Here is an 18,498-nt window from a genome sequence, read left to right on the forward strand (position 1 = left end):
TCACGTTTCCAGGACGAACCGGAAAAGATCGCGCAGTCTCTCGTTTGTAACCCGGAAGTAGACGTACCTCACGGAAGCCGACTTTGGCCCTGCGGCTGCTGCTGTCGCCGCAGAGAAATTGTTGGAACTGGCAGCCTAGGAATGGTGAGACCTCCCGGTTCGCCTCTGAGGGTTCTGAGTAGAGTTGGGGGTGAAATGGAGTTTCCCAGAGTGCCTCGGGGAACAACCCCCCACAAGGCTTGGGGCTCCGCCCCGGCAGCGCCCCGAAAATCTGCGCATGCGTAGGTCGCACATGGGGGCTGTAACCTGGCCTGAAGTGTTACGCATGCGCAAAGGCGGCATGCTGAAGGTTGGGTGGGGATTGAGTTGGGAGTTGACCCTCATTCCTTACTAAGAGTCTGTGGGGCTTCTAACAGATTGCAGAAGCTGAGGGTTCACTTGGTGCTGTACTGAGTTGCAGATCTGCCTTCAGTTTTTCCTTAAGAAGTATATTTTTTAGTTGTAGATGAACACAATACCTTTATTTTTGTTTACTCATTTCTAACGTGGTGCTGAGGATCAAACCCAGCGCCTCACACGTGCCAGTCGAGCACTCTACCTCTGAGCAACCCCAGCCCTGACTTCACCACTTCTACCCCAAACCCCTAAAACAGACTTGGACCAATCACCCACCTTGGGTATGCTCTGGTGAGAGAGGCAGGGGTGGAGGCCTTTGAAGGATGGCTCAGACTACTCTTCAGTCTGCCTATGGGATCCCGCCCCTTGGCCCTCTCCCCAGATGTCAAGATTCTCCGTTGTATCCTCTAGAGCCGGCGAGCACACCTGCTGGGCTAAGGCACTCTGGTCAGAAGGGGCGGGACCTGCAAGCAGAGAGCTCTAGGAATTACTGTCCAACACCTGAGTTTTTGTGGGGAAGCAGGGTGCTTGGTAGTCACAGTTTCCAAACCACTTTTTTAGCTTAACTTCCACTTCAGCAAGAGCTATAAATGGGTTGGGGGTGGAATGGGGAGCGGGGAAGGGGGTAGACCTACTGGAGTTCAATCTCCCTTTCCTGTTCCCTACTTTGCCTGAGAGAAGGGTGGTGGCTGCTGAGCTGCAGGGGCAGCTGAAGAAAAGAACGAACTAAGAAGTCATTGTTTCTTGGTAGTTTATAGTCAAGGTACTTAACCTAGGACTTTAGGAATAGAATTAGAGGGGCCTGTGCACCCCCAAATAGTATATTTGTACGTTTTTCTGGAGTCCTTTGGTTTTATCGTATTCTCAAAGGTTTCTCACTTTCACAAGGCTTCTGGTTTATAAGCATAATATTTAGAGTAGAGCCTTATACCTCTTTCCACTTCTTGTATCTTTCCTAAGTTTATGAGACCTAAGTCAGTATAAGGAAGTGAGGCTGGCCAGTTGGAAACCCGAGCTTCAGGGAGCCTCATTTCTCCTTTGCAGAATCTCCTCTCAGCCTCTAAGTTCACCTGGTCAGAATCCTTGGATGAGGCTGTGGGACCCTTCCTCCTAGCCCTGTGGTTTGGAACCAGTGGCTTTGGGACAGTAAGAGGATGGACAAAGGTAGTATGAGGCTGGGCCAGCTCCCCAAATGCTTGGGCGCCAAGCATCTTCTGATTCTACCCTGTGCCTGGTACATACGTCTTTTGGTCCTGGCTGGGCATTGCCACTTCCTCCTAGGCCAGCAATACCCGTGTACCTCTCAGCAGAGCCATTGTTGACTGACTTACTATTGAACTGCTGCTCTTTGGGATGCTGCATTTTGATGGCAAAGGGATCAGTTATGTCAAGAGCCCAGTATGTGGGCATCACCAGTCTGACCTGAGCACTGTGTACTGCACAACGTGACATGTACCAGTGGGAGAACTGCCCATGGAGGAAGGTCTGGCCCAGGTCTGGGTCCAGACGAGATCTGGATGGCTGAGGAACTCCCACCATAAAACTTCACGGGTCAAGGGAAGAGGCCAAGAGGGCTGGCAGGGAAAGGGGGCTGAGGAGGGGTCCCAGGTACAGAGGCTCAGGGCTCTGCTAGACACTTCAGAGTCCCAAGTTCACCATTTCTCTTTTTCTAGATTCTCAGGGGCTACTAGATTCATCCCTGATGGCATCAGGCACTGCCAGTCGCTCAGAGGATGAGGAGTCGCTGGCAGGGCAGAAGCGGGCCTCCTCCCAAGCCTTGGGCACCATCCCTAAACGGAGAAGCTCCTCCAGGTAGTCAGAATTTGGAGGACCCAGAAGGGGATGAAGGCTTGTGGCATTAAGTACTGTGTGCCTTTGCCTCTATCGGGAATGGCTACCTGAGCCCCTCTGGGGCCTAAGCAGAGTCTTGTGCTTCTCCTGTTCCTACCAGTCCCTTCACATGGTACTGCGGGCAGGGGAGGGAAATCTTGGGTCTCTAACATGAACTCTCATGTGCTCTGGCCCCAGAACTGTACCAGCAAGAGTGTTTTCCTCGTATCCTCCCCACCCACCCTCTATTCTGGGGTTGGGGGTACAACCAGCAGTCACCTGGTATCTCAGGGTTGGAGTGTGACAGTTCTATGTCCATTGAGCCTGGCTCTGGTGGAAAGTGAAAGCAGTGGAACTGTTAGCTCCTGCTGGGAGCCTGTTCTGTTCTGGAGGCTGAGTATGTTCGAGTGGGTACCTGGGAGAAGTAAAGATGGCTTACTGGGTAGGACCCTCCACAGGTTTATCAAGAGGAAGAAGTTCGATGATGAGCTGGTGGAAAGCAGCCTAGCAAAATCCTCTACCCGGGTGAAGGGGACCAGTGGAGTAGAACCAGGGCGCTGTTCAGGGAGTGAACCCTCCTCCAGTGAGAAGAAGAAGGTGAGGGACTGGAAGAAGTAGTGGGATAGGCAGTGCCAGATTTTGTATTTCCCCAGAACCTTTGCAAGCTGCCAAGAGACCTGCAGAAGAAGCTTGTGAGAGGACCAAGCTGCCCCAGCCCCCACCCCCACTCCTGATCCCTCCAGATCCCTTCACTCCCATTTCTCTCTACTCCACCTTCTTGCTGTACCCCCGCCCCCGTTCTGCCAATGCATCCTGTATCGCATTCCGTGTGGGAGGCATGGAGCATGCATCTATTCTGGGAGCAGACAGCCTGTTCCCAGCATTTCAGAATGTAAAAATAACCCCCAGGTGGCATTGCTTTGGCCCCAGACACTGTACCAGCAAGAGTATTTTCCTCCTATCCTCCCCATCCACCCTCTATTCTGGGGTTGGGGGTACCACCAGCAAAGAAAAGACCCCATATGGTCAAGAATTATGTGGAATTAATTTTGCAAGGGTGGGGGTGGGTATTAGAAAGTTGAGCTCTCTGCCTGGCTTCCTATTGTCAGCTGAGATTGCCACACAGTACGTGAAGCTCTAGGCCTGAAGCCCCAGCTGCCCTGATGCCAGCTTTGAGCTCTCTATGTCCTGTGCCTAGGTGTCTAAAGTCCCCAGTACTCCTATACCACCCAGCCCTGCCCCAGTCCCTGGACTCACCAAGCGTGTGAAAAAGAGCAAACAGCCACTTCAGGTGACCAAGGATCTGGGCCGCTGGAAGCCTGCGGATGACCTCTTGCTCATCAATGCTGTATTGCAGGTAGTGCTTCTATTACAGGGTTAGGGTCCCCCATTTCCCCCAGGCTCTAGTTCCTAGCCTCCAAACTAGCTCAGTAAGGCCCTAGAAGGGTTTTTTCCCTGTGCTGAGGCTGGAGCAAACCCTTCTGAGTCCTTGCAGACCAATGACCTGACATCTGTCCACCTGGGTGTAAAGTTCAGCTGCCGTTTTACTCTTCGGGAAGTCCAGGAGCGCTGGTACGCCCTGCTCTATGATCCTGTCATCTCCAAGTGAGTAGGACTGGCTCCAGCAGTGGAGAGGTACTGGACATGCCAAAATTTGGCTCCTAATACAAGAGAGCCAAATTTTGTGCCAGGGTCCAAGGGAGGGACCTGGGAAGCAGGGCTCCAGGGGCCTTATATCCTCTGGGATGATCCAGGAACCTGTTCACCTTCACAGGGAAGCTTCTTTCTGCCCCTAACCTGCTAGTCCTGGCTTTATGCCAGAAGCAGGAAAATATGAAAGCAAAGGAAGTGACATAGGAGAAAATGTCCACTTTAGTGCCAGGATCCTCAGTTCCACCACTGTGTGTGTTGTGACTTTGAGCAGGTCACTTCTCAACCTTTCCACACAGACTTCCCACTATTTCTTGCTCACAAAAAGAGAGTTGGAACAAGAACACCAAGGCCCCTTCTAGCTTTAATAGCCAGTGTTAACTAATGTATACACGCACCACACTCTTCCTCTTCCTCACCCAGTTTAGGATCTTCAAATCTTCTTGGATATTGAGCACACATTTTCTTCTCTTCCACAGCTCCTGGCATAGCCCCAGTTAAGATGTAGCCATAAACCCGAAACACCAGGAAATGGGTGGCCTCTACTTGGGAAAGAGGTGGTAGCAGTGACTAGTGGGTAGCACCTTTATCCAAGTGAGGAGAGAGGGTTAGGGAAGGAGCAGCAGCAGGCATCAGGATCTGCCTCAGGACTGGGGCTTCAGGGGACATAGAAGCCTCAGTTTCATGATTTGCCTATTCATTCATTTGGCAGATGCATAATACTATAGGTTCTATGCTAAACTTTGTACTTTTCCTATCTAAGACATGTCCTCGAGATTCTGGATCACAAAGGCCTGCTGGTTTGGGGGAAGTAGAAACTCCAGATTGCTTGACACTTTCCCTTCAGCTCTGCACTCTGTCTCTTCCCATGTCCAGATTGGCCTGCCAGGCCATGAGGCAGCTGCACCCAGAGGCCATTGCAGCCATCCAGAGCAAGGCCCTATTTAGCAAGGCTGAAGAGCAGCTGCTAAGCAAAGTGGGCTCGGTAAGGCTGGGGTCTCAGAAGGTTGAGAATCAGGGAAGGGTGCAAGTTGGAATGCTCAGCCCCTACCCACTGACTGTGTGTATGCACATGCAAAAGTGCAGAGGCCTTTGTGACTGGCTTCAAAAGGAGCCAGATCTGGCTCCCTGAGTGACTCTGTTGCTTCTTCTAGCTCCTGCGGTTCCTGAGGTAGGGGGAATGGCAGGAAGGCAGAGGTAGGAGTGAGGAAACCCAGGTTCATAGAGCATGTTTCTTGCCTCTAGACCAGCCAGCCCACCTTGGAGACCTTTCAGGACTTACTGCACAGACACCCTGATGCCTTCTACCTGGCCCGAACTGCCAAGGCCTTGCAGGCACACTGGCAACTCATGAAGCAGTATTACCTGCTGGAGGACCAGACAGGTAACACCCCAGGAACTGGCAGAGCAAGTGGATATGCTTGAGTGTGTGTAGGAAGTGCTCTTGGCACAGCTGACTTCTAGTACCCTATAACAGGTTATTCAGTGGCCCCCAGTGTCTTATTCACCTCACTTTGCAACAAAAACGACTTCCTCCCAGATAGGGGAGAGAGCATCAGGAATGGTCTTTGGCATCATGTTAAGGGTATCCAAAATTGCCTGAAATCCTGGGCAAAAAGTCCCAATAGAGTCATCTACCATTTCTTTCTTTCTTTCTTTCTTTCTTTTTTTTTTTTTTTTGGTCTTTTCTTCTTGCATTTTGCTTTTACATAAATAGATTAGTTTCGTTGTTGTTGTTCTGTAGTACTGGGGTTGAACCCAGGGATGTTCTACCACTGAGCTATATCTCTAGTCCTTTTTTTCAATTTTATTTTTGAGGCAGGATCTTGCAATGTTGCCAAGGCTAACCTCAAACTTGATATCCTCCTGCTTCAGTCTCCTGAGTAGTTAGGATTATAGGTATGTGCCACTGCACCTGGCTGCATTAGTATATTTTTTTATGGCTAGCATTCAAACAGGAACAAGATATTAAAGCCTCCATTTCTGCTCTCCCTTCCCCTGTTTCCCACCTCTTTTTCTAAGCTTTCCTGCCCTTTGCCTCTCTGCATTCATTCTTCTCTTTCTTTGCCCTCCTCTCTTCCCACCAAGCATTCTGTGCTATCAGTTGCTCGTTAGGTCATTCAGAAGGTCTCAATTGGGACTTGACACACAGTCCACCTCTCTCTTCTCCTGTGGTCAGAATGCACTCCGTCTTCTCTCTTCCCTCAGTACCAAACTTACTCTCTTTCCTAATGATAAATGCTAGGAAATCAGTCTGATGAAACTGCAGCACCCTTTTGGTGAGATTTGTGATTCAGGTTTCGATTTCCGTGGTGCAGATGCACTCTTCCTGCCTAACTACCACTGAGACTGCCTTTCACAAGGTTTTTCACACTTTTCTGGAAATGAAGCTTCAGGTGTGCCCTTCACCTCTCTACCGGGTCCTGCAGCTTCTGGTTAGGAAAAGATACTCCTGCAGGAGGATTCTAGAGAATCTACCTCACAGAGGGAGGCTGTATCTTTCCCTCCTGAGGACATCTGGTTTTATGGGTCCAAGAACAGCCCTCTTTATTCCTGCAGCTTCCAGAACTCTGCTGCTTCCCCAGACTCTGCTATCACTGAATTCTTCCAGAGGAAACAGATACTGAGTAAAATTTATTTTTACTGCTAAATCTAGTTCCTTTGTCACTATTTTAAAAGTTATTTTATTAACTGAAAGCCTTATCTTAAAGGTTATATCTTTTCCTTGGAGTCTTTGCCTGTGGGGATTTGATGCATAGAGTTGGGAGTCCCAGGGAACATGTGGTCTTCACCAATTAGCTGTCAAGTCAGTTGCACATTAGAGTGGTAGAATTTTAGGCAGTGCTGGCAGGGAGGGTCATAGTGGGGTTGACCACCCCAGTCTCCTAACAGTCTCATCTAAGCAGCAGAGAGTAAAAGCATCGGTGCTCCTAGGCATCCAGCTTCCTTCCTTAGCCAATAGCAGTCCAACCACTGCCTGCCCAGTCACTGCAGTTCTGGGAACAGCTGGCCTATAAAGGCCTAAGTTCTCAGATTTGGGGCATCCCAATCCCTTTTATATCTTGTCTAGAAAAAAGTTGAAAAATGGGCTGGGGATGTAGCTCAGTGATAAAGTGTTTGTCTAGCATGCATGAGGCCCTGGGTTCAATCTTCAGCACTGTACCAAAGGAAAAAAGAAAAAGTAGAAAACATTTAATGAACATATTGGATGGGCTCTGATATTTTCCTATTCTATTTCGTTCTTTGAAAACAAATGAAACTAATTTCATGACCCATGATCAGTCATGATCCACAGACTAAATTAGATACTGGCTGGACGAGGGGCAGCTCTTTTCTGGCTTCATATGCCTCTTAGCCCTCCAACAGCAAGGCAGGAAAGCTGGGGAGTATGTGATGTGGTGGGAAGGAGCAGTTTGGATTTGGAATCTGGAGAGACTTGAATTCTGGCTGTGCCCCACAATAGGGTCAAATAGTGTAAACTGTCCTTTGTATCTGTTTCCTTATTTGAAAATAGAGCTAAGTGTAGTGTTTTCTCTGCTTAGTTCAAGGCTTTGTAACTGAGATCCGTTCACACACCTATACCCAAAAGCCCATGGAAAAGGTCAGCTTTGATTTCCTCCCAATCTAGAACCATCTCTGCCCATGAGTTAAATTAGAATGGGGCCTCGTTAGGAATGCACTAGGAGTAGGGGTCTTGGTGCTCACTCTTCCTCTGTCATTTGTTCAGTGCAGCCGCTTCCAAAAGGGGACCAAGTGCTGAACTTCTCCGATGCAGAAGACCTGATTGATGATAATAAGCTCAAGTGAGTGACTGGGGCCTCAGGCAGGGCTAGAGAGAGCTGAGTCACCCGTAGGTAGAGCACCCATGCTGCCCAGCCCAACTTAGCCCCCAGGCTCCAGTTGCAGCTGTTGTGCTTGGCCTCCCTGCTGCACCCTCTAGAGTGGGGAGGGACTTTTAGTCTCTCTTCCTTTCCCTTATCCCTCACCCTAATCCCAGGGAAAGAGGCTGGGCCAAAGCTGGATAAACAGCCTTCTGGGCCACTTGGCCAAAGATGTCAGGATTGCTCTGATGAGCCAAGTAGCAAGTGAGCTGAAAGTGGACTTGATTCAGTCTTCTTCTCTCATCCTTCAGGGACATGCGAGATGAAGTCCTGGAACATGGTAAGTGTACTCTGGTGGAAACAGGGAAGGGATAGAAGCTCTTGCCTGAAATAAGAGAAGACCTGTACAAAGTACTATGGCCTCAAAGTGTCGTTACCACCCCACCTTACCTCAGAGCTCACAGTGGCTGACCGGCGCCAGAAGCGAGAGATAAGACAGCTGGAACAGGAACTGCATAAGTGGCAGGTGCTAGTGGACAGCATCACAGGTGAGGAGGCCAGGGGACCAGAGGCTCCCTTTTGGGTGTCCTTTATCCCCTTTGAGCCTCTCCTATTGCCTAGCTGGATATGCCCTGCTTTCCCAGGCCTTGACTCCTGTCACTCATAGATCTTGCCCTTGTTCCCTGCTTTCCACTCTGCACTTGGATGGGCCCTTCCTAATCCTGCTCTTCCTCCAGGGATGAGCTCTCCAGACTTTGACAACCAGACATTGGCAGTGCTACGGGGCCGCATGGTGCGGTATCTTATGCGCTCACGTGAGGTGAGATAGGCCTTCCCCATCCTCACCCTCCTAAGCATCCCTCCTCTGTCATTGCCCTTTTTCTTTTTCTCATCTTCCTTGGCTTGTGTGGACTCCATCCCCCGTTCCTCAGGGCGCAACCCTCACCTACCTCTTTTCTCCAGATCACCCTGGGCAGAGCAACCAAGGATAACCAGATTGATGTGGACCTGTCTCTGGAGGGTCCAGCATGGAAGATCTCCCGAAAGCAAGGTACCCTTTACATACTGCTGCCTCAATGGGAAGCAGTGTGGGATGTTCCCCCCAGTCTTTCATTGTCCTTTCCAGCCCTGAGGCTTGATATCCTTGTGGACCAGCTGAGGCAGGCTGAAGGAGCCAGCATTTCAAAGTCTCTAACTCAGGAGTCCTACGTACCTTAATACCCCATCTCCAAGAAGCAGAGATGGTGGCTGGAGGCTCCTGGCTCTCTTCTGGCCCTTCCCCATCCCATTATCCCATTGCTTCACTACTTCCACAGGTGTTATCAAGTTGAAGAACAATGGTGATTTCTTCATTGCCAACGAGGGCCGACGGCCCATTTACATTGATGGACGGCCTGTACTGTGTGGCTCCAAATGGCGCCTCAGCAACAACTCTGTGGTGGAGGTGAGATGAGGGAGGGAGGGAGGTAGAGAGGCCAGGATGAGGTGGGGGCTTGGTGAGCTCATACACGGGCCTGGTTTTTTCCACCACTGTCCTCTCCCCACCAGATTGCCAGCCTTCGATTTGTCTTCCTCATCAACCAGGACCTCATTGCCCTTATCCGGGCAGAGGCTGCCAAGATCACACCACAGTGAAGAGGACAGGGTACCAAGAGCCCTGGGTTCTCTCTGGCCTCAGTTTGCTGTTATTCCAGCTCCCTTAAGCTGGGAACTCAGGCTCCTGGAAAAACCTGCCCAGGTGGGGAACAGGAGACCCAACTGCTGGCCTATTGATTTGCGTCTTTGAGGAAGGTGGGGCTGGCCATTGGGAAGCCAGGAGAGGCTGGGACCCTTGTGCTTCCCTAGAGCCAGAGCCCCTCCCCGTCTTCTCTGCAGACCACCCTCCCTCTCCCCTGATTGCCACCTTCAATCTTGTGTCTCCAGAGGATTAGCTTCAGATTTCTTTATTGTTTTTCTTTTGTAAATAAAAAGCACCAAATTCCAAAGTAGTTTCTTTTTTTATTATGCTTTTTTAATATAAAAAATGTAAGGACAGGTAGAGATGGGGCACATGCAAGAGAGGGCGGAATCTCTCCTTGTCCTCAGGCCTCTGCCCTCAGCCCACAGAGGGTGACAAGGTCAACAACAGAGCAGGCTATAGAAGGGCTCCAGAAGTAGGGACCTGCAGATTCTCAGCTCTGGGGTTTGCTTTTGAGGCTCCAGCCCACTCCTAAGAGTCAGGGAGCCAAATCCCCCTCATGTCTCTGGTTCCCTGCCCTGAGCCAGCAGGCAGCATGGAGTCCTGAGATTGGGCAGAGCAGCAGAGGTTGGCATGTCTGTAGCACAGTCAAACCCCCGTCCCTTCTTCCTGGGTCCACTGGACTGTGCCAGGGCCATGACAGCCAATAAGCACCATCTCTAGGCTGTGGGGGTCCCAGGGCAAGGCCCGGCTCCCTGATCCTGGTGGGGGCTCTCCAGTGCTGGTAGTTTCTGCCTGGCTCACAGGCTCTGGGGGCCCAGTCCCAGCCCCTTCCTCAGGAGGAGGCGAAGCTGGGGTGCTAGGCTCAGAGCAGAGTTCTCCTGAGCCAGGGGGCTCTGAGTCTGAGGTGGAGGTCCACAAAGTTGTGGCTCGAGGCCAGGGGGAGCTTTGAGATGCTGGGGGCCCCCAGGGCCAGGGTGCCATGAGGGGAGGGGGCCCTGGACGAGGGTGGGGCCAGGTCCCACTTAAGACAGAGCCAACTGGGGGCTGTAGGTAGGAGGATGTCCCAGTGTCCACACGGAGAGGCTGCAGGAGCCCAGAGGCACTGACTGTACCTCTGCAAGGCCCCTCTCCTGATGCCCTAGGGCATGGGCCCTCCCCATGGGGTACCAAGACAAGCTGCACAACCTGGCGAAGTGACTGCAGTCCCTCCCGCATCTGTAGTACCTGCTCAGATAGCTCCATCACCTTCAGGGGTAGGAGAAGGTGAGGTCAGTAACATCGGGTATCAAGTAGTATAGTGCCTGCCCCTTCCCCTCCCTGTCCCCACCTTGCCCCTCACCCACCGCCTGCCGTAGCTTGTCCAGTGTATCCGTATTCCTTGCCTCGCTGGGCCCAAGGGGGACAGTGAGCAGGCCACTCTCTGCGGATAGGATTGGGGTTAATGAGAATCAGCACAGTGTCCAGGTTTTTGTCCCCCTCAGAACACACCTGGTTAGACCTCACTCAAGAATAACTACTTCTGCCTTGCCCAAGGAACTGAATTTTGCCTAAACTGCCAAGGGCAGGAAAACCCTTTCCAACAGACCTTGGTCACATTGCCCTGTACACTTCTCCCCTCAGGAAGTTGTTCTTTGTGACTGTCCCTTATTCTGTTCTTCAGGAAAATGGATATTCCTGAGACCTCTCTACTTTGTCCACTTCCCAGAGCTGCTTCACCTGGCCTAGAACCACTATCAATCCTGGTTCCCTATCTCTTTATCCTCCTAGTGAACAAGGCATTGAGCTAAGGGTTTAGTTATAGTATCTTATTTAACATGCACACCCATTTTATAAAACAAGAAACTGAAGCCAGAGAAGCCAAGTTCACACTGCTAGAAAACTGACAGAATAGGAGTCCAAACCCAGGGCCCAGATTGGTCTTCACAACCAAACTCCCTGCCCAGTGGTGCAGAGGTAGGTAATGGCAAGAGGGCTTCTGGGCAGAGTCTGCCCCTGGCCAGTTTCTCTAACAGTGCTGTTCCACAAGGAAAAGGGGCCACCCCACCAACATACTCTGTCCCTGGGCCTAGTACCTGGTCCAGGGGAGGGGCTGCTGCTACATTCCAGGCCAGGTTGACCCACGCGGAAAGAGAACTTGTGCTGGTCAGAGCCACAACCATCCTCAATGCCATCTACAACCCTGTGGACCCAACAAATCAATAAACAGTTGACAGGTGACCACTATTGTGTTACAGGGCACAGGATGCTCCAGTGCTTATATACAGAGACTGCAGCAGCATGGAGCTGGACAGGGGACCCTTGAGGTTCCAAGAAAAAGCTAACACACCGTCCCTTCCCCTACAAGCTTGCCTTTGAGCAGAGGAGACAATTTGAGCAATATGAAACAAGGGTTCAGACTTAGAGCAGGGTGTGACATACACTAACAAGTGAAGACAGAGGAGTCAAGAAAGTCTTCCCAGATGGGGCAAGCTTGGACCACGAAGGCAGGGAGAAGTGAAGATGCAAGGATGGGCGCTCAGGGTGTGGGTATGCCTGGCTGGGACCTCTCTCTTACCACTCTCACCCTGCCATGGGGCCAAGGCCTTGCTTACCTGGGGCTAAGGTCTGGGGGCACATTCCATGGCATGGGGGGCAGCCGCAGTCCCTCCAGAGTCCGTGGGTGAGCAGAAGCACTAGCCTCAGCCTTCAAAGCCCTTGCCCTGCTCGGTCGCCCCCTGCCACCTAGACGTGGCCGGGGCGCAGTTCGACGAGGGGATAGCAGTTTGGCAGCCGAGGATGAGGAGGTGCAGCCAGGGGACAGCAGAGGGCTGGAGGGCTCATCTGCTGTGGCCGGTGAGGCTGTGGGGCCCTGTTCCCCATCTGTCTCTTTCTCCTCCAGTGTAGACATGAGGGTGTTGTCACCACTCAAGGAGCTGGTATCTACCTGGGGACAGGAATAGACATGCATGGCAACTGTTGTGTCCCATTCATCTCTCCTGCAAAGAAATCATCTCCCCTAGAATGGATGAGCCATCTTTATTAAACAGAATACCCAGTGTCTTCCACTCTGTAGAGGAAGAGGCCCCATTTAGGAGGGGTGACTTGTTTTGCTACTGCCATCATAAAGCTACCAAGCCCTTGAACCATTAGCTACCCCTCAAAATTCCACCCAAATGTGAATACACCACCCCTCAAGCTAATAGAACTATCCAAGAGACTACAGTACTCAAAACTGGTTTAGAACTAGTGATATTATCCAGGGAAATTCAAAAGCCCTCAGAACAATCTTGTTTTGCCATGAAAAAGCAGAGAAAGCCACGGTGCTCTCCAGAAGCAGCCTGGAGGATTGTGCCTATCCCCTGCCCAGGTGCCTGACAACCCCTCCATTAGCCAATGAGGCTCATTTGTTACCAGTGCACTTGCCCTCCTTAACCTGACTTTGCTCTGGACAGGGGCGAGCTGCTCAGATGGGCCAAGCAGGGACACAGGGGTGGCCAGGCTTGATTGCTGACTTCTAAAAGATTATGTGGATGTGAAAGGACAGACTTTCACACTGGGCCATGTCTTCCCCAGCCCCTCCATGCACATAACCCAGTACCCTCACCTCTGCAGGGCCTCCCCCAGAACCCAGGTTGTAGCTGAGCTCCCCTCGGAGACCACGGCTGAAGCGTGGGGCAAATTCAGGGTACAGTGCAAGACTATCGTGCAGGCCAGCCAGCTGCAGGCACTGCAGGACGCAGTAGGTCAGCCCCTTCACGTCGGCATTGGCCTTTACCACCTGCTCCCGCTGGGGCAGCTCACAGCCAATCAGATCGCCCTTCCCTGGGGAAAGGAAACAGAAGTCAAAGAACCCTTACCCCCAGTCACTGAGGGGAGGTGGGCCAGAGACCACATAGCCTCCCTCTTCTACAGAGTCAAGCTTTTCCAGCTGGAGTGGCACTGTGAAACCTTCAAGTGAGGTGGAGAAAAGCAGAGGCCTGGTTAGGGTCATGGTCTGACCACTGTTGCCTGCCTCACTGACTCCCCACATAGGCTTCCGGTGAAGTGGAGCCCAGACTCTCACTTTCAGGATCAAAACCACTGAGCTGAAACCTCAGCATCTTAGCTCTGAGACTGAACAGCCATCAATTTTAGTAGTTCATAAACAGGCCATCAATTAGAATCCCCTGAGAAAGTTAAACCAATTGGACTCCCAGGCCCCATCCCTGCCTTTAGCATTGTTATTTCTATAAGAGACCCTATGATCTGATTATTTTTAAAGTCCTACAGATGATTCTGGTGAAGCTTATCCAGGGGCCAGTGGTTAAAAGCAGCAGTTTAGTACCTAAAGTGGCATGGCCCAAATGTCAGGCAGCTGAGGTCCTTCATCTTCCAGGGCCCTGGCTGCCTCTTCTACACAAGAGAAGCTGCATCTGCCTGAGTCAATGAGGTTTTATTGATCTCACCAGAAGGTCTCCATGGGGAGTTTTCCCATCATCAGGTTGAGACTGCCACCTGGCTGATAGCAACTTTAATATGGCATCAATTATGATCTGGGACCCAATCTCAAAAATGTTGGATTGGAGGGGATGGAACGATGTGTGTCTTAGAATCAATGAAATAGAACTAGGTATGGTGGGACACACCTATAATCCCAACAGTGCAGGAGGCTTAGGCAAGAGAATCACAAGTTTGAAGTCAGCCTCCACAATTTACCAAGACCCTCTCTCAAAATGAAAAATTTGAAGTACTGGGAATGTAGCTCAGTGGTAAAGCCCCCCCATAGTTCAATCCCCAGTACTGCAAAAATAAAATAAAATAAAATAAAATAAAAATAAGAAGAAGGAGGAGGAGGAGGAGGAGGGAAGGAAGGAAGGAAGGAAGGAAGGAAGGGAGGGAGGGAGGGAGGGAGGGAGGGAGGAAAGAAAGAGGAGGGGAAGAAAGAATGTTCTCAAGGTATCTGCTTTTAGGGACATGAGAATCAAATGAGTTATGTAGATAAAGTATATGACAGAGGCAATCTTCCTTCCTTTCCCTTCAGGCAGAGTCCCCTTTAGATTATTCCTGGCATGGATTAGGGTGCAACCTGGGCAGGCAGAACACTCACTACCATGAAAGGCAGCTCAGCCTTCCACCAGATCATTCATACAATTAGAGTGTCCATATCCTTAAGAACAAAGACAGGTAGCTGCTGGCATCATACAGGGAACTTAGAAATGTTTGTGGACTTCTGCTCAAACTTAGGTGAAAAATGCACTTAAGTTCTGGTTCCTTTTGAGAACTATTTGGATCTCAAAGTGATCCTCTGAAGAATAATCTCTCTCTCTCTCTCTCTCTCTCTCTCTCTCTCTCATTTGTGTCATCTGAAATAGGTTAAACGTGTGTTCTTTGTCCTCATCTATGCAGTGACATGAAAATGACAAACAGGTGGGGCTGGGGCTGTGGTAGAGCGCTTGCCTGGCATGTGTGAGGCACTGAGTTCGATCCTCAGCACCACATAAAGATAAATAAATGAGTAAATAAAATAAAGGTAATATGTTTTTTAAAAAATGACAAACAGGAAAGGACTAAGGGTAGAGTTGCAAAGACTGAAAACTGCCCCAGATTGGCACCTTGGCCAGAGCCTCCAGGCTAAATTCACCCAATCTCCTTCCCTCACAGGACTTCACAATGCTTAGCCTAAGTTAGTTCACAAACAGGTGGGGGCCAGAATCAACACTGGAAAATGTGGGGCCAGTCTCAACTACCAGGAGAGAGCAGAATGCACCCAGATGCTCAGCAGATGTGGAGATGGTAGGGAAGGCAAAGTAGAAAACCCAGGTCATGATTGGGGTCAAACATTCATTGGGGCAGCCAGAGCCTCCAAGTCAACAAAGAAATAGTTTATGCAGAAGATTCAGGCTGGGACAGGATAGATCCAAGGTGGCGTAAATCCTGATGCTGGGAATATTCTGGTGGCAAGGCCTGGGCCACAGCCAGGGGCCATTTTCTCAGCTCCATCTGAATACTTAACAATGATTGTGGCTATTCTAAGTCTTGGTGCCTGACACTAGCAAGGAGCAGCTCCAAGAGGTTCCCCATACCAGCTCCCAACCATGCTGTTTTCTTGGCTCCAAGCTGAATGCTGTCTGTTTACAATCCTCTTGACAACCTTTCTTTGCATTGTCTAGTCCTCAATAGTCAAAAATCTGCCTTTCCATCCTTCTGATCCCTAGTTCTCCATAATTCTTCATAAAATACCAGCCATACTTGAGTGTATAACCCCATTTTTTCTTTTTCTTTTTAGATGGGGTGTTGCTAGAACTTGTGGGCTCAAGGGATCCTCCTGCCTCAGCCTCCCAAGTAGCTGGGACTACAAGTTCATGCCACCACAACCAGTCATAACTTCATTTTCTCAGTCCTAGCATAAATTTCCTATAGGCCTAGAAGTTGGACTCATGAAAGATTATAAAAAGGGGGTGGGGGTGGGACATCAACAGCCTGTCACCTCTCACAAGCTCCAAGATCTCCTAGTGGCATTTCTGCCTCTTATTTCTATTGGAAGTCCCTCTTCCTCAAGGGAACAAGGATGGACTCCCTGTAGCTGCCAGGGCATCTAGTAACATGGCACCACCTTCTGGGTTCCTTTCCATACTTCTAGTCTTCATTGTGGATCACCAGGTAATGATGAACCTCAGTCCCTCCAGGCCTCAGTTGTCCCCATATTAAGTACTCAGCTGCTGTCAGTCATGGTCAGGTCAGCACCTTCTTTCCATTTTGTGTATGAGTCTATCATTTACCCAAGCAGGTCCTAGTGTTCCTCATTCTTTGGGGTCACCACTGAGAGCCTCCCACAACCACAGGGAAATGCTCCTCTTTAATTGCTTTTCCTGGATGCATGTACATGCTTCCCAAAGTGCCTGAATATTTCCCTAAAGTCTAGGGGCACATTTATCCCTCCCGAGATGTTTCCCACAGCACCTGGGAATAGCATGTAAACATGAGATTTAGAGTCAAGCAGACTAGGTTCCAACCCATTAGTCAATCCTTTGCTGTTCTGTAAAGTTTGAATTAGATCTGGCACATAAGGAGCTGGAACAGGGCTAGTACTGCTGTCTGCCCCCTGTGCTGAACATTATTATCACAGCCATTCCACAATGGCAATCTCCTCACCCTCATCTAGGAAATTGGTTCCTCATCTTCACCTTTCTTTTGCTAAGAAGAGAAGTCTGCATGCTGCAGGTACCATTTTACCAGAACAAGTTTCTCTAGCCATTTCGAGGCTGACCTGACCCTGGGATCTGGGCCTGCTCTGTGACCTGCCTCAGGGAAGTCACATCCTACCACCTAGGGGACCCACACAAGGACAGCTTTCATTCCTCTTTCAGCCCTGTCTGAATACTCTTCCTAGCACTTCTATCTTTAGCATTTGATTGCCAGACAGTGCTACTCTTCTATCTCCTTATAGATTGGCTCCTTTTATTATTTTTAAAAATTATTATTATGCAGTACTGGGGATTGAACCCAGGGATGCTCTACCACTGAGCTATAGACCCAATTCTTTTTATTTTTCATTTTGAGACAGGGTCTTGATAAATTTCCCAGCCTGGCCTCTTATTTGTGATCCTCTGAACTCAGCCTCCTCAGTAGCTAAAATTACAGATGTGTGCCAGTCCAAGCTTGGTTCCTTTTAAAAAACTGGCTTTCCCAGGCACACCTCCAAGATCATGATCACCTCCTGTGTCTTCATGGTGCAGTCATTGGGTTTTCTCTGAACTTTGCCCAGGACTCTTGACTATTCCTGACTCCATCCTGGCTGTTTCTCCCTTCTGGGGCCTTGTGGCACCCTGTCTAGGTTTCCTGCAGATCAGAGCCATGGTGTCTCCCCTACACACTCTCTCTCACACACACACAGCACACACTGTATCCTCTCTCCCACCCACACAAACCTAGGATGGCGAGCACAGTGCCACCCTTGAGCACCTCCATGGAGCCAGAGCAGACGAAGTAGAGGGCCTGAAGAGCGTCACCCTGGTGGATGAGGTATTCGCCAGGTGTGCAGAAGGCAGGCCGCAGGGCCAGGGACAGTGCCCTCAGGCATCCTCGGCTGGCTGCCTCAAACAGCGGCAGCTGCAAGACCTCCTTGTGCAGGTGCATGGCGATGTCTGCACGAAGCTCATCAGGGAGGCTCTGCAGCAGCTGCAGGCAAGCAGGTGAAGAGATTTGGGGGTGGAAGAAGGGATCCCAGCCAGCCAAGCCCTCTACATCCTCACAGGCCTTAGGAGCGAGGGGAGGTGACAACAGAGGCTCCACACTGAGGGTGCACTCAGTAAAGGGGGCTAGCCCTGCCACCCTCTCAATTCCTTACAGAATTTTCCCCCTTGCAGTATTGGGGATTGAACCCAGGGGCACTCTACCACTGAGCCACAAACCCAGCTTTCATTTTGAGATGGGGGTCTCACTAAATTGTTCAGGCTGACCTCCAACTTGCAATCCTCCTGTCTCAGCCTCACAAGTAGCTGTGATTACAGGCCTGTGTTACCACACCTGGCTTTAGTCCTCTCTGAGCAGCCCCTTTCCTCCTCCAACCTCAGGCTCAGATTTCAGCGAGCACAGAGCCTCCAGTCCTAACTGGGGTCCACAGGAGCTCCAAGCCGTCTTGGCTGCTGTCCCCACAGGAGAGCTGAAGCAGGGAGGCATTCCTCACCCTCCATCCCTACTCCTTAGGCCAAGTGCAAACCCCTTGAGGGAGAAAAGGCTAGAAGGGCTAACCCTGGAAGCCCGCCACACCTCAGTGGTATCGATGCCATTGTTCACAGCCCAGGTAGCCTGGAAGTACTCAAGCATGCGCTGCTTGAGGGGCTTGGGGATCCGATGGATACGGATATAGTCACGCAGGTCACGAGTGCGGCTGTGGTACAGAAAGCGGCGGGCGTACATGCGCTGGATGATGGCGGTCACGTTCCCAAACACCACTGCGTGCATCAGGGCTGGGGAGGGCAATAAGAGCAGGTCATCTGCAGGCCTGGCCTGACCTGGTTGATACCGTGCTGGACACATCTGTCCTCTACCCCCTCCCCACTCCACATGCTCTTATGCAGGGCGCATGGGCTCTGTGTAGCCCTGTGTCTCTCCCAGCCCTGGCCTTGTATTCCACAGACCACCTAAGGCAAAAGAACCCCT

The 18,498-nt window shown here is 50.7% G+C and overlaps 2 protein-coding genes across 7 annotated transcripts in view; one reads left to right on the forward strand and one right to left on the reverse strand.

Moving 5' to 3' along the window:
- Nucleotides 1-9,682, forward strand: Mcrs1 (microspherule protein 1). Of its 2 annotated transcripts, XM_005324919.4 has the most exons (15): nucleotides 1-144; nucleotides 1,441-1,560; nucleotides 2,070-2,208; nucleotides 2,685-2,823; nucleotides 3,425-3,583; nucleotides 3,722-3,831; nucleotides 4,753-4,861; nucleotides 5,122-5,260; nucleotides 7,604-7,679; nucleotides 8,009-8,037; nucleotides 8,153-8,245; nucleotides 8,435-8,517; nucleotides 8,661-8,748; nucleotides 9,014-9,141; nucleotides 9,246-9,682. In XM_005324919.4, the coding sequence occupies exons 2-15, from the start codon at nucleotides 1,551-1,553 to the stop codon at nucleotides 9,330-9,332; spliced, it is 1,389 nt and encodes a 462-aa protein (XP_005324976.1). In that variant the 5' UTR covers nucleotides 1-144; nucleotides 1,441-1,550; the 3' UTR covers nucleotides 9,333-9,682. The 2 variants fall into 2 exon arrangements, with proteins under 2 accessions (XP_005324976.1, XP_013213971.1); XM_013358517.4 differs by lacking the exon at nucleotides 1,441-1,560 and having other exon boundaries at nucleotides 23-144.
- The window catches only part of Kcnh3 (potassium voltage-gated channel subfamily H member 3), an 18,512-nt gene continuing 9,689 nt past the window's right edge, over nucleotides 9,676-18,498 (reverse strand). For all 5 annotated transcript variants that reach the window (XM_078014731.1, XM_040280670.2, XM_005324917.5 and 2 more), the window contains 7 exons: nucleotides 18,106-18,305; nucleotides 17,265-17,514; nucleotides 12,962-13,179; nucleotides 11,970-12,301; nucleotides 11,451-11,557; nucleotides 10,722-10,798; nucleotides 9,676-10,623 (listed from right to left, as the gene is read on the reverse strand). In XM_078014731.1, the coding sequence (XP_077870857.1) occupies nucleotides 10,024-10,623; nucleotides 10,722-10,798; nucleotides 11,451-11,557; nucleotides 11,970-12,301; nucleotides 12,962-13,179; nucleotides 17,265-17,514; nucleotides 18,106-18,305 (1,784 nt within the window). In that variant the 3' untranslated portion in view covers nucleotides 9,676-10,023. The remainder of the gene's footprint in view (nucleotides 10,624-10,721; nucleotides 10,799-11,450; nucleotides 11,558-11,969; nucleotides 12,302-12,961; nucleotides 13,180-17,264; nucleotides 17,515-18,105; nucleotides 18,306-18,498) is intronic.

This window comes from Ictidomys tridecemlineatus, chromosome 6, assembly GCF_052094955.1.
Source record: "Ictidomys tridecemlineatus isolate mIctTri1 chromosome 6, mIctTri1.hap1, whole genome shotgun sequence".
Taxonomy (NCBI): domain Eukaryota; kingdom Metazoa; phylum Chordata; class Mammalia; order Rodentia; family Sciuridae; genus Ictidomys; species Ictidomys tridecemlineatus.

Coding starts and splice junctions, on each gene's coding strand:
- Mcrs1 (XM_005324919.4), top strand. Junction 4,862..5,121: donor TGCTAAGCAAAGTGGGCTCG/GTAAGGCTGGGG, acceptor TCTTGCCTCTAG/ACCAGCCAGCCCACCTTGGA. Junction 8,246..8,434: donor GCTAGTGGACAGCATCACAG/GTGAGGAGGCCA, acceptor CTCTTCCTCCAG/GGATGAGCTCTCCAGACTTT.